At 39.0% G+C, this 19,504-nt stretch overlaps 1 protein-coding gene across 1 annotated transcript in view; it reads left to right on the forward strand.

Annotated features, from left to right (window-relative positions):
- LOC104586244 (exocyst complex component SEC5A-like) overlaps positions 1-17,357 on the forward strand; it is a 146,501-nt gene extending 129,144 nt beyond the window's left edge. Inside the window, exons 19-21 of the mRNA XM_010243412.3 lie at positions 13,440-13,589; positions 15,599-15,814; positions 16,828-17,357. Coding sequence (XP_010241714.1) covers positions 13,440-13,589; positions 15,599-15,814; positions 16,828-17,049 — 588 coding nt within the window. The 3' untranslated portion in view covers positions 17,050-17,357. The remainder of the gene's footprint in view (positions 1-13,439; positions 13,590-15,598; positions 15,815-16,827) is intronic.
- The last annotated feature ends 2,147 nt before the right edge of the window (positions 17,358-19,504 follow it).

The raw sequence follows: 19,504 nt of genomic DNA on the forward strand, positions 1-19,504 counted from the left end.
AAATGAACTCTATTAGAGTACTTTTCTCTCTTGCTGCCAATCTGAATTGGGATCTACATCAGCTCGACATCAAGAATGCCTTCTTGAATGGTGACCTTGAAGAGGAGGTTTATATGGTTCAACCCCCCGGTTTTCTGGCTCAAGGAAATGAACAGAAAGTGTGCAAGTTAAAGAAGTCTTTATATGGGCTGAAGCAATCACCAAGAGCTTGGTTCAGTAGATTTCATACTGCAGTTCAGCAGAGGGGATACAAGCAATGTCAGTCAGATCACACACTGTTTGTAAAAAGGGGAGAAGGTAAAATGGCTACCCTAATAGTATATGTGGATGACATAATTGTTACTGGTGACTAGAAGGATGAAATTCAAAGTTTGAAGGGCTTCCTTGCCACTTAGTTCGAAGTGAAAGATCTAGGACCTACCAAATACTTCCTTGGAATTGAGGTTGCCCGATCAAAAAAGGGTATCTTCATCTCCCAAAGGAAATATGTCCTAGACTTGCTCAAGGACACTGGAAAGATTGGGGTTAAGCCAGCTGACTCTCCCATTGACCCGAACCATAAGTTAAGTGACAGCCAAGGTGAACCTCTTAAGGATGTGAAGCAATTTCAGAGGCTTGTAGGGAGATTGTTGTACCTCTCTATGACTCGTCCAGACATAGCATATGTTGTTGGTGTCCTCAGCCAGTTCATGCATGCACCTAGACCCACTCATCTTGAAGCAGCGGAGAGAATACTGTGGTATCTTAAGAAGTTCCCGAGTGCTGGCTTATTTTTCCAGAAACATGGACATTTGAGAGTTGAAATTTACACAGATGCGGATTGGGACCTAGGCCCACTCATCTTGAAGCAGCGGAGAGAATACTGCGGTATCTTAAGAAGTTCCCGGGTGCTGGCTTATTTTTCCAAAAACATGGACATTTGAGAGTTGAAATTTACACAGATGCAAATTGGGCTGGATCTCAAAGTGATAGAAGGTCTACTAGTGGTTACTGCACCTTTGTAGGAGGGAACCTTGTTACTTGGAGGAGTAAGAAGCAAACCGTGGTAGCTAGATCCAGTGTTGAAGTTGAGTACCATGCAATGGCACACGGAGTAGCCGAAGGTATGTGGATAAAGAATTCATTGGAAGAGTTGGGTTTTCCAGTGGACAAACCCATGACTCTACTCTGTGACAACAAGGCAGCTATAAGTATCGTTGCTAACCCGGTACTACATGATAGAACAAAGCACATTGAAGTTGACAAGCACTTTATCAGAGAGAAAATCATCACAGGCGAAGTATGCACTCCATACATCAGCTCTGAAGACCAACTAGCAGACATCTTTACAAAAGGGCTACACCATTCCAGACACCAAGATCTTTGTGACAAGTTGGGCATGATTGATATCTATGCCCCAGCTTGAGGGGGAGTGTTGACAGATGTATTGTATGTACTGTACACAGGTTTAGTGCCCGCAGGGGTACTTTTGTAATTTTTGTAGACCTCTTGTGTTGTACGGCCAGTATAGTATAAATACAAATGCTTCACTCGCATGAAGCAGTTCTTTTTAGGCCTTAAGTCTGCAGCCTCTTCTCTTCTCCTTCTTCCTTCCTTTCTTCTTCTTCTTTTTTTGCTCAACAATTTTTATGAAGGGCATGAATCTCCTTAGGCATAGCATTCTTCCATTCAAATAATTCCAAAGCCTCTACAACACTTTTAGGAATATAGACACTACAAACAGTAGAAACGAGGGCATGGTAACTAGGAGACAATGAAATAGTGAAAGTAAAGTGGATAATTAGGTGCTTAGTACATGACCTTACATCCATACGAAGAGCAATAGGAAGGTTAATATCATTAGGAGAGGATTCAGAAGTACTTGAAGGATGAGTAGGGTGAGGATCTGCTTCATGAGAGTTTGATGGCATTGGAAGTACTTCATTTGATTCCACACTTGTATCCAGTGGCTGATCTAACAACTGACCTTTGTGACAATTATGACTCACATAATCCCAAAGAGGCTGTTGAGATGGAGGAGGCTGCTAGGATGAAGGCTGAGATGGAAAAGGAATAACATGTCTCACCTCACTACTACTCTCCTCCTAAGGTGAAATAGAGAAGAAAGGACGAGACTTAAAAATGGGAAACATCCATAGAAATGTAAACCTTTTTAGATACAGGGTTGTAACATTTATACCCTTTTTGAGTGGAAGGGTAGCCAAGGAAGACACAAGGGATAGCATGAGGGTAGAGCTTACCAGAAGTGGGAGACAGATTTTGCACCCAACACTAACATCCAAAAACACGAATAGGGATGGAGAACAAAGGTGATGAAGGGAAAAGCAACTGATGTGGGGCCTTAAATTGTAATAGTTGTGATGGCATGTGGTTAATTAGGTATGTCGCAGTAAGAACAGCATCAGCCCAAAAACACTTAGGAAGATTCATTTTCAAAAGTAAACTATGAGCCACCTATAGTAAGTGCCTATTCTTTTGCTCTACAACGCCATTTTGTTGAGGTGTGCGAGGACAAGAACTCTAATGTAATACCCCATTATGTTGAAAGTAAACATTGTCATCATTAGTGAAATACTCCTTTGCATTATCTAGGTGAGCAATCTAGGTATCAACATGAAATTGTGTAAACACCATGAGATGGTCATCAATAAAATATCTATAACCACCTTCAGCCGCAACATTGTAAGGGCCCCAAACATCAAAATGCACAATGTGAAAGGGAAAATCAGTTCTTTTATTAATAGAGGGATATGAATTTTTACAATACTTACTCAGTTGGCATCTAGGACACTCTAATGAAGAGAAAGAAACTTAAACAAATGCGAAAACAAGACCTTCACAAAAGGAATGGATAAATGATGAAGACGACAATGCCAGAGTTAAATCTGGTCTTTATTATAATGATCCTTGTGCTGACTCTGACTCAAAAAACTAGTTCCCTTCAAAGAATTTGAACTGACAAAATCCAAAATGTAGAGACCATCTATCATACGTCCTCTACCAATCATCTCCCTGAAACCAAATCCTGGAAAACATAATAATCAAGAAAAAGGTTGCTGAATAATTCAAAGACTGTTATACAACTAATAGAAAGAAGATTTAATGGCATTTTGGGAACATGGTAAGCATCAGATAAACAAAGGCCAATGGGAAGGGAGACAACATCCTGACCCACAATAGAAGACAAGGATCCATCAGCAAATTTAACCTTATTCTTACCAGATAAAACACAATAAGATGAAAAAAGTGAAGGAATACCAGTAATATTAGCTGCATTAGATCTCCTATTCTGCTACCCCTGAATCTTCTTAGGCTTACCATGTAAGTCCCAAGAAAACTCTTTTGTTGACTGGATCTCTTGCAATGATTGCACTTGTGGTGTAATCAGGAGGAAGAAACAGTTCTTCATCTCTTCTTCTCATGTAGTGTGGCAGATTTTATCTGGAAGTTCTTCTCTTTCCTGTTTGGAGAGAATGTATTTATCCCTTCAGTTCCAGCATAGATTTTCTCCAAATGGCCAAAAATCAGAGCAAGAAAGCTAAAATCCTATGGAGTTGCATCCCATTTGCAGTCTGCTGGTCCATTTGGAAAGAAAGAAACAGAAGAGTATTTGAGGACAAAAATAAAAGCATCGAGTGTTTGATAGCAGGAGCGGGTAGTCTGCTTTCAGCTTGGGTTCTCAGCCTTCCAGAGTTTGACCAAGTGAACGAATTTGATCTGTTAGAGAATTTCTGGGGCACTTTGGAGCTGAATCCTTGTAGTTTTGATTTTTTTTCAGTTTGATCTGATCTGTATTTGGTTTGTCAACTTGACAGCCATCATGTTAAGATGTACTGCTTTTTTAAATTTAATAAAATTTCCTCGTATCCTTCAAAAAAAAATATAGTTTGTGGCCCCTGAATCAATGATCCAAGGGGACTGAGAAGGGGAGGATGAAACATGGAGGGCATGGACTTGGTTACTTGAATTCACTACATAAGAAATGGAGGGAGTAATAGATGTTTCCTCCATTAGCCCAAGGATACACCCAAACTGCTCAATCTGATCACACAGTACTCAGAAGACCTTCCTTAGGTACAGATGCCACTAGCTGAACCGGAGAAGTGTTACCCTGAGTTGATAGTTTTTGGTCATCCTGGCTGGGGTGTGGAGGAAGCAATATTAGTTGCATTGGATCCCCTATTCTGCTACCCCTGAATCTTCTTAGGTCATGTAAGTCCCAACAAAACTCTTTTGTTGACTGGATCTCTTGCAATGATTGCACCATAACTTATCCTTGTTACCTCATCCCTTCTTCTGTACCTCACCTTTTTTATTTTCACCCTCAGACAATAAAGCAATCTGCTCCCCCTCAATGGGATTCATAGCTGCCCTCCTAGTTTCTTCATACTGAACTAGAGCAAAATATTCTTCAAGGTTCGAAAGCTCTTTACAACCTAAAATTTGAACCCCAATTGGTTCATACACTGGATTCAGACCTGCCAAGAAAGTAAACACCCTTTCTTGAGAGAATAACTTCCTATATGCTGATGCATCCTAATCACTCTTCCAAACAATAGTCTTGTAATGATCCAACTCCTTCCACATAGAACTAAGAGCTGAGTAATATGCTGCTAGGGACTTTTCACCTTGTTTTTAGGCTGATGACTCAACTTGAAGTTGGTAAATTTGAGCATACTGTTGTTGTTCTTAATAAGTTGACTTTGCTTGGTCTCATATCTCCTTGGCCACTTTACCCCGCATAAAGTTTTTCCTGAGAGCAGGCTAAATTGAAGATGTCAACCAAGACATAATCAGGTATTTCTCTTGTTTCCACTTATCATATTCAACCCCTTCATTTGTAGGCTTCGTAGTCTTCCCAGTTAGGTACCCTAGCTTTCCCCTTGCCCCAACAAACATCTTCACACCCTTAGACCACTCCAAGTAGTTCAATCCATCAAAAGGAACAAGAGACACTGGAAACCCTACGCTGTCCATTCCAGTTCCACATCAGACCCTCTAGAAGAGTTAGTAGCAGTACCCTCTGAAGACATTGCTGGAACACAATACTACTATGTGGACAGCAGCTTCAAGAAACAAGAAACAAGCCCTTCCATCCCACACTGCAACAGTTGATCCAAGAGGAAAAGACAGAAAGACAACACACTTACCAGTAAACTGCAACACCTACGTCATACCCATATTTTCACAGCAGTCTATTCCACAAACACAACCTAGCCAACCTTGCAAAACATCCCTTCAACTTTGAGTTTAGAGCCCAGAAAACAAACAGCAAACAGTTGGCAGGATTCCTTGTAAACTGAGATAAAAACAGGATACTTCCAACACCTTATCAAACCATAACAGACTTGCATCAGCCTCTCATACACAATTCAGATCAATCACGGTAAAAAATCTTCCTTTCAATGATCTGAAGAAGTCTCCTACATGCTGCAATCACTTGAGCAACAAAATAATTGGTCTTACAACCAAGAAATAAGGAGGGAATGGGAGCAGAAAGTGATCAGGTCAGTCCTCTATAGGCTTGGGCTGCTCCAAAATAAAGAGAAGTGCTCAGATGAGGGAAAAAGAAGGAAGAAGAAGAAAAATTAGGGTTTTCTATAACAGATCAATGCTCTGATACCATGTAATCTGTTAAGAAAGCCTTAATGGAGGAAAAGAGAAGAGAAGAGAGAAGCCAAACATAGAGAAAGGAATCTCATGGGCAAGTGGCAGCGCCCACTGTACTCTATCATATTATTAAATAAAATATTTACAGGGTAGTCCCTGAAGTAAAAGAAATTACAAGAAACCCCTGCATCTTTGACACATTTCAAAAACACCTCTCACAACAGTTATGATGTTTTCAAATTGATGGTTAGAATCTAGAAATTCTCATTGATAGTGCCTATGCAAATTAAAAACAATTCTGGATTTTCATTCCTCTCTAAGGGATGATGGGAAGCTCTGCTTCCATGAACTGTGGATTGGCCATTTTATTGATTATGTTACAAGTTGCAAGGCCAATTTGTGGGAAAGTGGAATTGCCCTCCCTGGTGTTGGAGCTCTCTCAACTCTTGCCCAACTATCAACTTGTTTTCTCAAATAAGCATTTACAGCTGTTATAACAACCATGTCAATAATGCACCCCAAGCAGGGCTAGACAAGTGTTGCCTGGGTATTGTAAGCAATAGTTGCCTAGGCTCTTAGCTGACAAGGTATCACAAGCAACTGCAATATGATAATTGTATGTGTACATTGTAGGGAATGGGTTTTCTAGTTGGTTCATTAAGTGAGTTTCCCCAGACAATCCAGGAAACCCCCACACAATAACTTAATTTGGGGCTCATAAGGAGTGTTGTGTTCCTACCACATCTTTTATCAATGGAATGTATTCTATAAAAAAAACATTTTTTATGTGGTCAATATAACACCCTTCCAGGCATTTTTGAAATAAACAACTGAAAAGTTTGGATGGCGACTCTCAGGCAAAACTCATACAGAAGGTGGAATATGGGGCTGAGGTGGAGCAGGGGAGTGTAACAATGTGCATGTGTTTGCGCGTCTCCTTATTTTGTTTATTATATAAAAAAATGAGCTTGTAATATTTTTTGGATTGGTAACCATAAATTTTATTCTTTATGAACTTGTTAAAAAAATTGGACTAGAAATAGATGTTCCAGGCACCACTATTTTAGTTTTAGGCTAGCCTCATTTACCTAAACCCAAATTCCAACCATGTAATGTTGTTGTTTATTTTGCAACAGACATTAGATCATTCTCATTTCCAACACAAATTTTCATAACTTCGTAATTCTTGAGCTATTTTCCCTGAGATTTCAATAATATTGTAGCAATTGGAAAAGATTACTTGGAGCTTGTTTATGTTTGTTATTTGTTCTTTTTACTTGCCATTTTGCCAAGTGTTGTATATTTTGTATTATATTACCACGGTTTGTAATATCACCAATATATTGGAAAATATCTAGGTGTGATATGAAACCATCCTGGAATAATTTTCCCCCCATCTTGCTGATATATCACTAAAATTTTGTTAAAACCATCTAAAATATTTTTTTATTAAAACTAAAAGAAAAAACAAAAAGGTATTGCAAACAGGAGCTAAATCAGCAACATGCATACATACCTTATATAATGATTAAAAGAGAGAAAAGAAAGGGGAGAGTAAGAGAGAGAAGAAGGGGGGGGGAGGGTTGTAGAATGCAAACTAACCTTTCGATCAAGGGACTCAATAATGGATTTTTGCCTTTGATGCATTTTTACTTGTATTAAAGTTGAAAATGCATGGAAAAAAGAGTTCTCAAGCCTTAATTTTATGGCTAACTCCATCCATCAGAGTATCTAAGCAATGTCAAGTCTGTTGGCATCTTATGATGTTGATATGGGTGGGTATGCTAAGCATGTTATTGGAGCATAATGTTTTTTCTTTCTTTCTTTCTTATATTTTTTGGTGTGCCTTGTTTCCTTACTATTATTCTCTCATATGTCATGTTATTGCTATGTGAAAGTGTAGAGGAGATGGGCCGAATGGCCCATAGGCTGTCTTTCTATGTTATGTTTATGTTTTCCTCTGTAATGGGCCTTATTCTAGGCTCATACTCTTATATACTCTGTTTTTGTAATTTCTTGCCCACCCAAGGGCCTCTCTGTAATAATTCAAAGATTAACTTAATAAAATGTTTTAGAGTGTTAGAGGGAGGTTCAGTTCGAACCTCTCACTCTCTAACTCTCATTGTCGCCAGCTCTCTCTCTCTCTCTCTCTCTCTCTCTCATCTTCTTAATCTTCTCTTGTTTGTTTTCTGGTTTTGCATCTAATCTCAAGCAGTTCTATACTTCAAGAGGGTTGTTTTCAACTTGGTATCAGAGCTTGGCGTGACCCTCGTGTGGTTCTAGTCCAGCCGACTACATGAGGACGTTCTAGGGCTGGAAGTTTAAAGTCATTCGCCTAGTTCTTGGAGATCATTGGAGGGTGCCCAAGTCTCTACCCACTTGGAGAATAGTTCGGTGACCAGGAAGAATCAGAGAGAAAGGTGTTCAGCCTGATTTGAAGCTCAAATCAGAGATTCACATACTATAAGTTACCGCAGTTATTGTTGGGTTATTTTCTTTGCTTGGGAGGGCTGTTAAAGTACTCGAAACCCCTCTCCATTCTGCCCTACTATTCGGCTGTTGCTGGATTGATTCAACTCAGAGATTTCTGGGTTATTTTGGGGAGCAGTTTGGCTGTTGTTGGACTGTCAAGTTGATGATACTGGTTTGGACTCAGTGGTATTAGTCTCTATTTCAGCCCAGCCTTTTCTTGGACCTATACGAAATACTATTGAAGTGGTTTCTACTAGTTATCAGTAGGGTGTTAACTACTGCACACAGAGTGTTTGTTAAAAGGCTTCTTAAGGACTGTGGACTGTTATTTCTTCTCTTTGGGACAATGGTTGTTGGGGACCTGGAATACTTTATGTTTGGAGGTCTACTGGTTGCCCCTTGAAGGCTGAAATAGTATTTCTTCTTCTAGAAAGAGTTGTCACCGAGCTTGGCTGTCACAGTTGTCAAGACTGAACTGATTTTGTGAGCTGTGTGGTGTTGCCGATTCAGCTCAAACCAAGTTCATCAAGAATCCCTGCACTTTGAGAAACTTATTAAAACCCTAATTGGAACATTTTCATGATGGACTTCTCAGACCTTGAAAGCAAGAGTGCTGCTGAATATGGGCAGACTTTGGGAACCCCAGCCGATTCTATGTTGGTTGTAACTACAGTTAAACTTGATGGGACCAACTACTTGGCATGGTCACAATCAGTGAAAATCCATATTTGTAGCAGAGGAAAATGGGGGTTTGTTTCTGGGAGCAAGAACACTCCCCCAGAGGACGATCCATCTTATGAGAGATGGATGCAAGAGAACTACACAGTGATTGGGTGGCTTGTGAATTCAATGCAACCACAGATTAGTCAACACTATCTTTGGATGAACTCGGCTAAGGAAATCTGGGATAGTGTTGCAGAAACCTACTCCCAGAAATTGAATGTTGCTAGAGCCTATAAACTGAGGAGTGATGTGAAGAATCTAAGACAGGGGGAGAAATTCCTTGCGGCATACTTCTCAACCCTGAAATCTTTATGGCAAGAGACTAATCTGATAGAGGCTGTAACATGGGATACCCCCAATGATGCTGAAACATACAAGAAATTAGTTGAAAGGAACAGGGTCTTTGAGTTCCTAACTGGGCTGAATCCTGAATATGATATCACAAAGCGGAACATTTTGTCCAAGGAAAGTGTTTCATTGTCGCAAGCATATGCTTTGGTCAGCAGTGAAGAGAGTAGAAAACAAGTACAGGTTCAAGGAGTTGGCATCAATGATCATTTTGCAAATATGGGGGTTAAACCCAAAGGGGTTATAGGGGCTCCCAGTGGCACAGGAAAGGAGGTGGTCTGTGAATATTGCAAGAAGCCGAAACACACCAAGGACAAGTGCTAGAAATTGCATCCCAGTCTTGTCCCTGTTCGGTTTCAGAAGAAAAATGATAGTAGAAAGATAGGGAGTGCAAATGCAGCCATGGGTACAGATACAGAAGTTGAGTCAGCCTGTGCACAGTTGGCAGCCATGAAAGCTGAGTATGAGAAGTTTGGAAAGATGATCAGCCATCTTGAAGGTGTAACTTCATCATCCAACCCTTCTGGAAATTCAGCCACCACCGCATTTGCTCACTCAGGTATAAGAGCTTCTATTAACCATGCATCCACCTCAGGTAATCCTAAGACCCCTTGGATCATAGACTCAGGTGCTTCTGATCACATGACCAACCTTTTCACTCTGTTTGTTTCGTATGATTTGCTTCCTAGTCGAGACAAAATCACCTTAGCTGATGATTCTCTTGCCTCTATTTCTGGCAAGGGAACTGTCAAGGCTACAGACTCCTTACTCTTATCTTCCACACTTCATGTACCTAAATTAAATACCAATTTATTATCTGTAAGTAGCTTGACCAAGTCATTGAATTGTTGTGTAACCTTTTTCCCTTCTCACTGTGTGTTTCAGGACCTGGAGTCTCGGAAGGTGATTGGGAGTGGCCATGAAGCGAATGGAATATACTTGCTCGACACTCCTGGCCAATGCTTTGATCATCCCAAGAATGTTGCCTTTGGTTCTACTTCTTTAGAGTCTGTCAGTCGAATTATGTTGAGTCATTGTCGATTGGGTCATTTACCTTTTTCTGCTTTAAGTCATTTACTTCCCGAATTGTTTAAGGGAGTCAGTGTGTCCAGTCTCAATTGTGAGTCATGTCAGTTGTCAAAGCATTGTAGAAACAATGACCCTGTGAGCAATAAAAGATCTTCTTTTCCTTTTCATATTGTGCACTCTGATGTGTGGGGGCCTTACCACTTATCTTCTATGGGGGGCTACAGATATTTCATCCTGTTTATTGATGACTTTTCTATATTCACTTGGATATACCTAATGAAATCCCATGATGAAGTCCCAAGACTTGTGAGGCAATTTCATGAGCTTGTTTTAACTCAAAATGGAGCTGTTGAACGGAAAAATAGACATATTGTTGAAATTGCAAGGAGCCTTCTGTTTGCCTCACATGTTCCCACAAGATTTTGGGGTGGTGCTATTCTTACTGCTACCTATCTCATAAACCGTATGCCATCCAGGGTTTTAGGGTTTAAATCCCCCTTCAATCTTCTTCATCCAGACAAGGATCTCTTCCCGATTCCTCTTCGTGTGTTTGGCTGTACCTGTTATGTTCACATTCCAAGTGCCCAGAGACATAAGTTTGAACCAAAAGCCCACAAATGCATCTTCCTTGGTTACTCCCCCACACAAAAGGGTTATTGTTGTTTTGATCCAAAGACTGGCACTCGACATGTCTCTATGGATGTTACCTTTGATGAGCTTTCTCCTTTTTATGGTTCCTCTCAAGAAGGACATTGTCAACAGGGGGAGAGTCTGTCACAAGTATTTGCTCTTCCTCTTCTTGTCCCAGTTGAGTCACTTGACAAGCCTGTATCCTCACCAAATGAATCAAAGGAGGATCAGCCACTTCATTCCTCTTGCCCTAGTGCCTCTATTTCTTTACCTCCTCGTCCTACCCATAATCCCAAAATGTATCAAAGGCAAAGATCAAGGAATGAGCAAGTTGTTTCCCTTACAACAAATGAGACTCATACATTCCCAATCACAGATGAGATAACAGGTACTGCTTCAGCCTCTTTGGATCCATCTTTCTCAAATCTTGATGTCCCCATTGCTATTAGGAAAGGAAAGCGGAAGTGCACTGCGCACTGCATTTCCAAACACCTTTCTTATGATCTACTTTCTCCTTCATACTTTGCCTACCTCTCTTCAGTTGCTTCTAACTCTATTCCTAGGTTTGTGTCAGAAGCTCTTGGGATTCCAGAATGGAGAGATGCCATGAAGTCTAAAATGGATGCTCTACACAAAAATGATACTTGGGAGGTGGTGGATTTGCCTGAAGGGAAGGATCCAGTTGGGTGCAAGTGGGTCTTTACCATTAAAGACAGGGCTGATGGGATTATTGAGAGGTACAAGGCCAGACTTGTTGCAAAAGGCTACACACAGACATATGGGATTGACTACCTGGAGACCTTTGCCCCTGTTGCCAAGATGACATCTGTGAGGGTTCTCTTATCTTTGGCAGCTCACTTTGATTGGCCTCTTTATCAGTTGGATGTAAAGAATGCATTTCTGAATGGTGACTTACATGAGGAGGTCTACATGTGTCTCCCTCCAGGAATGTATGGGAAAGATATGCAAGGAAAGGTATGCAAATTGAAGAAATCACTTTATGGCCTCAAACAGTCTCCTAGAGCCTGGTTTGAGAAATTTAGAGCTGCACTTGTTAAATTCGGCTATGTTCAGACACAGTTAGATCATTCTCTCTTTGTGAAGAAAAGTGGATCTCTAGTAGTGTATCTCATTGTGTATGTTGATGACATTATAGTGACTGGTGATGATGCCTCAGGCATTCGGGCCCTTAAGTCTTTCCTCCGTACAGAATTTGAGATTAAGGATCTGGGGGAGTTGAGATACTTCCTTGGCATAGAAGTTGCTAGATCTAAGGATGGGATTCTTATTTCCCAGAGGAAATATGTCCTTGATTTGTTGTCTGAAACTGGAAAAATGGGTGCTAGACCAGCTGCAACTCCCATTGATACGAATCACAAACTTTCAGCTTCGGATGGAACATTGTTGGAAGACAAAGGGGTCTTTCAGAGACTTCTTGGGAAGCTCCTGTACCTGTGCTTGACTCGGCCAGATATTGCGTATGCTGTCAGTTGTATTAGCCAGTTCATTCATGCTCCTAGAGATACTCATATGGTAGCAGCAGAACAAATTTTGTGCTATCTGAAAGGCTCTCTAGGAAAAGGAATTCTATTTACCAGGCATGGTCATCTGAAACTTGAAGCCTATACTGATGCTGATTGGGTTGGAAATATTGATGATAGAAGATCTACTTCAGGGTATTGCAGTCTGGTGGCTGGTAATGTTGTCTCTTGGAGGAGTAAGAAACAATCAGTTGTGGCTCGATCCTCCGCTGAAGCAGAGTATAGAGCCATGGCACATGGATTCTTTGAATTGTTGTGGCTAAGGTCCTTAATGGAAGAGCTTGGGATTGATCATTACAAACCCATGATGTTGTACTGTGATAATCAGGCTGCCATCAACATTGCTCACAACCCAGTACAACATGATAGAACCAAACATATTGAGGTTGATAGACACTTTATTCGAGAAAGAGTCTCTTCCGGTGAAGTGTGTCTTCCATTTATTACTTCTGAAGGACAATTGGCAGATTTCCTCACCAAAGGTATTTCCAAGGCAAAGCTTCAACGTGACACTGGCAAGCTGGGCATGATTAACATCTATGCTCAGCTTGAGGGGGAGTGTAGAGATGGGCCGAATGGCCCATAGGCTGTCATTCTATGTTATGTTTATGTTTTCCTCTATAATGGGCCTTATTCTAGGCCCATACTCTTATATACTATGTTTTTGTAATTTCTTGCCCACCCAAGGGCCTCTCTGTAATAATTCAAAGATTAACTTAATAAAATGTTTTAGAGTGTTAGAGGGAGGTTCAGTTCGAACCTCTCACTCTCTAACTCTCATTGCTGCCAGCTCTCTCTCTCTCTCTCTCTCATCTTCTTAATCTTCTCTTGTTTGTTTTCTGGTTTTGCATCTAATCTCAAGCAGTTCTATACTTCAAGAGGGCTGTTTTCAACTGAAAGAAAAAAATCTCTTCTTTTTCAAATATGTACAGTTTTCATGTGTATAATTATCAAATGGATTGTGCAAATATTTAATGTTTGGGTGTGTCATGTAACCATCTAGGCATCTAATCAAAGGGACATACAGTTTCTTTAAGTTGCTTTGAAAAATTATGGTTATGAGTGTAAAGTAATTTTCTGCTGCAGGTTTTTACTGGGGCTAAGCCCTTGCTGGACAAGACACTGGGTGTCCTTGTAGAAGGCCTAATAGATACTTTCCTCAGCCTTTTCCATGAGAACAAATCAAAAGATCTCAAGTCATTGGATGCAAATGGTTTCTGTCAGCTTATGCTTGAGGTGAGTAATCCCCATTGTTGGAACATTCTTTTTTCCTCGGGAAAAAACACTTTACGGTTATGTTTGGGTTAGCAAGGAAATCGAAAAGATGGATGGAAAGGGCTTCATGTGTCTGCTACTTTCTGTCATCTGCTATTAGCTTAAAAAATTGAGCCATGTCAAATCAGGAGATTAGCAGATAATTTGCATGCTTTTAATTAATTTAGAATTTAGAAAAAAATCTTTGAGGGGCTAACCTTTCTGGAACCTGCCAAATTGTGAATTCAACTTGTGTTGCCACAACCCTCCCCCTCCCTAATGTAGGATGGGAAGGATATACATCTGTCCAAATTCGAATTCTAAGATCCAATTAAGGGTTACACACACACACACACACTTTTTTGGTAAAAAAGCTATATATACACACACTTAAGATTTATATTCTGTTAGTAAAATTAGCTTAAATGCATTTTTGCATTTTTACTAAAGAGTCATAGGTTCAAGTTTCGTACTAGACATTTTCAATTCATTTTGTTCTTTATATATAATATCAAGGACAATTTTAGCTCATTTTATTAATAATATATATTATATTTTGACCATTGTAATTTATTTTGTTAATGCTACTCAGTATCTTATTAAAATACAAATTCAATTTGTATCCAAATGTTAATGAATCAAATTCTGATCTAGGTATATCCAATTTGAACCAATCCATTTGCAGCCCTAGAAAAGTTCTACCATCTTCATGTGGTGAGAAGGGAACTAAGGATCTTAACTATGAAAGAGGTTTACATCTGAAATAGAGAAGATAAAGAGAACAAAGTGAAACAGATTGTATGTTTAGAAATAAAGAAAGAAAAAAACAGTGAGAAAAAGAAGATCACTCTCTTACCTGTAGGTAACTTAAAAAAAATCTTTAATTTTTTATCTAAATATCAAATAAGAGCAACTATTAATAGAGTTAACAGAAAGGTCTAGGATATTCTTTTACACACTTCAATTTAGAGTAAAAAATTGACCAGATACAACTCTTGATTGCTTTAGAACCAAAGCAAACTCATAACGTCATAGGTATACAGATACGGACTTGGACTCCTCAAACAACCCTAAATACCCTTTATTATAAACAAACCAAAGATAACTCCAAGACAAGAATATAAAAAATACTCAAATCCTGTAACCAACTGACACCTTATAAGTAAAATGGCTATAACTCATTTAATTTACAAGGTCTTGGTTTCATAGGAAAGATAAATTTATAACCCATCTACTGGCAACAAAATCGTGCAAAATTAACAAGTCCTTTGGAAAATAGACAAAAAGAGAAGTAATGTGATTCTAATTTCAACTTTTCAAATTCTAAGATAAGACTTTGAACTATTTTGACCCTTCAAGACAATAACCCTACTTAGAAGGTACTAATAAACTAAAAAATGACTTTTAGAAAAATCAAATTGATCAAATCTTGATCACCCATGTAGTTTCCACTGGATAAGGAATCAGGAGAAACTGATTTTTCCCCATGGATTTTTTTTCCTTGTTTGTGTCTGCATCCCCATCCCCCCGCCCGGGAAAAAAAAAAGAAGTTCAAACACCGCCTAAGTGAAACAAAACTGTTGATTCTGAAACTCAAAGTATGCTACTTGATATATTTAAAAGCATGTGCTAGTGTCATATCACAAAGTAACAAATGATATGTGTTTCTCTCTCTGAGTTTGGATATATCACTGTATTTAGAGCTGAAGAAAAATAACATTAAATTTGTTAATTTCTGAATCATCATCATATTGACAAAAGTATGGTGCTTATACCTTCTACAAAAGGCCAAAGGGGACTAAAGAATTGTAAGATCCTCAGGATGTTCCTTGCTGAAAATTCTTGAAAATGATATGAAGGCTGTATATTCCCAGAAAATTCAGATTCCTATTTTCTATCTAAAATGACTTAATATAGGTTATGATTGAGTTGCTTGGCTTGGCTATTTACTTTTTTCCTTGACACTATTTTTAACATGCATACATCTGCAGCTTGAATATTTTGAGACTGTATTGAACCAATATTTCTCAACGGGTGCACGAGAATCTTTGAAATCTTTACAAGGAGTCTTATTGGAGAAGGCTTCTGAAAGCATGACCGAGTCTTCTGAGGTTCCAGGGCATCTGCATAGGTCAACTCGTGGCAGTGAAGAAGCTATTGCTGATGATCGACAACAAGGAATGACTGTATCTGAAGATGACCTAATTGTAAGAAGTTTACTCATGAGTTGCTTTACTTGGGGCTTGCTAAATGATGTTGAATGATTGTATCAACATTGGAGCAGTGTTTTAAAAGGTGTGGGAGGTGTACGCCTACAGGTGCCCCCAAAATGCCCTGAGACATTGATACTTCTCTGGCGTATGCCTCAGGTGAAAGAGGCATAGACCTCATACGCCTTTTTCATAAGGCATGCCAGAGGCATACACTTCATGCGCCTCATGCACACCTCATACAAAAAGACAGAAAAAAGAAAGGAAAGAAAAGGGAAGGGAAAGAAAAAGAAAGAGAAGAAAAAAGGAGAAAAGACAAGGGAATGGGAGGGAAGGAAAGAGAAGGGGAAAGAAAGTTTGGGCCAGGGGTAGAGCCCCCAGACCCCCTTACCACACCCCCCCCACCCCCCCCCCCCCCCCTTATCCCTTTCAACTAGTATTATGCATCTTCACTCTTTTTAATATAAAAGATTTTTATTAAAAATAAAGAAAAAATAAATTCTCCTTCCTCTCAAGGAAGCTTGCGCCTCCTTGTGTTCAGATGGCTTACACCTCTTTCGTTTTGAACTATGCCTCATGGCTCTAGGTAGTGGAATGCCTCATGTCATGCCTCCGCATTTTAAAACATTGCATTGGAAAATGGGAATCAGTTTTTAGGTTTAATCAAAATGCAATGAAGTCAGTATATCCCACCAGTTAGAGAAGTTGCACTAGAGATCTTAAATGAGTCCAGTTTGATGAACTTTCATTTTGTTTCTTTTTCTTTTTAAACATTGTGAACTGATGGCTTTTGCAGATTATGTTTTACATATTTTTATTTTGGATATTAGAAGGTATAAATGGCTAGAACATTTAATCATTTAACTTTAGCCTAAAGAAATCTCCTTGGTGTAGCCTGCCACTTGGTAGAACCCCCTTTTGATGTTCTGCAAAGTCTTACCCAAGAAGTTGGGCTTTTTCTTTGTCCTTTTCCAATGTGCTAAATAAAATTGGCTTGTTTTTCTCTGCAGGCTCTTGCACAGCAGTGTAGCTCTGAGCTGCTTCAGGTGGAGCTGGAGAGGACTCGAATCAACACTGCATGCTTTGCAGAGTCGATTCCTTTAGACTCTGTTCCGGAACCAGCAAAAATCGCTTATGCCTCATCCAGGGGGCCAATGGATTCTCCCAGCAGAAACTACAGAGGAACACAATCATTTGGATCCCCAGGGTACACACGCCAAAGATGCAGATGACATGGTGACATTGTATAGTTGCTTTCCTCTTTCTCCCCATCTTGGTAATGTAATTTGTTTGTTGTATTATTCATTAATTTTTCAATTCACCCCATTCCCATTCTTTTTCTGCCCTTTTTGCAATATTGATGCATAGAAGGGCATAGTTTTGACTTGAGTATCCATCTCCGAGTATACAAGTTCATATTGGCCTTTGATAATTTTATTGTTATATCTATCCCCTTTTTTCTATCCTATTTACATAGTTTTGTATCATATATAGACAGGCACAGGCCAATACACATTCAACAAAGTAAAATCAAACCAAATTGCAGACGTGTCAGATTAAATAGGAGCTTGGGACTGCTTTGTTTTCGGTTCACAGCCTTGCACAAAGAATGGAAGGCAACCCTGAAATTAACCTCAGTATCGGAACCCTCTCTGCTTCCCCCAAAGCAACAAGCATATGTGAGGGATAGCCTTCAATCCACCGTACTTTTCTGTAAAAAGGGAGAATGATGATTCATCCCAGGGTCAGAATTTGTAGGCTCAAAATACTGTTGGGGTAGGTGCCAGCTCGGAATTGATGCCAATTCACAGGCGGGCGTTGGTGCAGAGTGTGGATTGTTGACACTTTGAATTTTTGTAGCTCTGCAGTGGAAATCAGAAATCTGCATTGGGCCTGTCCATACTTTTCCGTAAAAATTAACCATAATTTTTCTCAAGCAGGACTCGTTGCTTAGTTGTTTGATGTTTGACTTTTGGGAGGAAGAGGTGGTGGTGGATGGAGTTGGGAGCATTGGGTAAGTAGTTGACTAGTTGTATCAATACCTAGGTGAAAATTTATTGAGTGTATGACAAAAAGAAAGAAAAAAAAAAAAAGACAATCTAGCCGTACGTTTGAAAAGTGATCTAAATAAGTTATGATGCTGATCTTTGTTTAAACATGCTAGTCATGTTGCATGTTGGAGAGAGAAAGAGAGAGAGAGAGAGAGAGAGATTCGATGACCATTTAGGTGAGTTGTCATCTCTTAGTTAAGAAATCAGAAAAGCATATAATGGTTACTTTGTACCTGATAGATTATAAAAGCTTTTTCAGGCACTATTTAGGTTTTAGGCCCTCTTCGTTTGAATAGTGATCTAAATAAGTTATGCTTATCTTTTTTTAAACATGCTAGCCATATTGCATGTTGTATAGAGAGAGAGAGATTCGATGACCATTTAGGTGAGTGTTATCATCTTTTAGTTAAGAAATCAGAAAAGCATATAAATAGTTACTTTGTACCTGATAGATTATAAAAGCTTTTTCTGGCACTATTTAGGTTTTAGGCCCTCTTCGTTTTTCAAGAACCTACTTTACCCATGTTTTTTTTTTTTTTTACCCTGATAAATGTATCTTATGGGCGTATTTTTTGACCATATTAATTTACCCTGATAGATCATCGGTTTTGTCCCCGAAATTATATGAATGTAATTAGTGATATCAATGGATTGCATTAAACAGTAAACCTACCTTGATATAAATGAGTCCAATCCGCAGGTTGGGTTGTGTTTAGGTCAGGTTTGGGATTTGCTAGTCCTGATCTGTAAGGCCATTGTACCGGCTGTTCTTATAATAGGTCGGTCTTCTTCCTCTTCTTTTCCTCTCTCTATCCATAATTCCATATTAATAAGGTTTGAAATTAAGTTTTCCTTTTCTTTAATTCAAACTTGAAACTACGTTTATGAGTTTATCATTAAACTATCATGAATTATGAATATGCAGCAGTTGAGAGATATTTACGGAGGATGTTGCAGGCAAATAGAGTAGGAATCTGATTTTAGTTAGGATTCCGGAAGATTTAATACGAAAGAATGACTGGCTTAGGGGCCATTGCTTGGTTCAGTGATTAAAATCTTAAGCTGATAAGTTTGAGGATGCGGCTTCGTCTGTGAATGGCTAATGTGTGCAAAAATGTTCATATTCATTCCACCCCTTCCAAGCCCAAGACCCCATAATATATCTCGGACAAAATTGCTGAGATGAGATAGGTTGAATTTCCTCAAAATTTAGCCAGTTGACTTAAAATTACTTGAGTAGAACAATCTTAATATCAATCAATTATCCAATTTTATTTTTTCCTTGAAAAGCCAATCAATTTTATTTAAAATTCAAATATTCTGCTCTTACTGTCCCTCAAAGCTTACTTTTGAGAATTTGATCATTTATTTTACTTTCTGTTAAATGAACTTAAAGACTTAAGACTTTGAGCATAGCCAACAAATAAAGCCCCTCTTTTGTAGAGATGTATTTAGCAAAAAAGAAAAGAAATGTTGAATTTTTTAAGAAATAATTACTGCAATTCATGATTTAAAGTATTGATACGCCTAATACACAGGAATAGGTGTATCAGGTGTTTTGATGCTTTATAATTTTTTTTGGTTTTTTTTCTCAAAAATGCTTTAGTGAATTGGTTTTAGGCTTGCTTACACCTTA

This window comes from Nelumbo nucifera, chromosome 1 (genome assembly GCF_055504915.1).
Source record: "Nelumbo nucifera cultivar China Antique chromosome 1, China Antique-T2T, whole genome shotgun sequence".
NCBI classification, from domain to species: domain Eukaryota; kingdom Viridiplantae; phylum Streptophyta; class Magnoliopsida; order Proteales; family Nelumbonaceae; genus Nelumbo; species Nelumbo nucifera.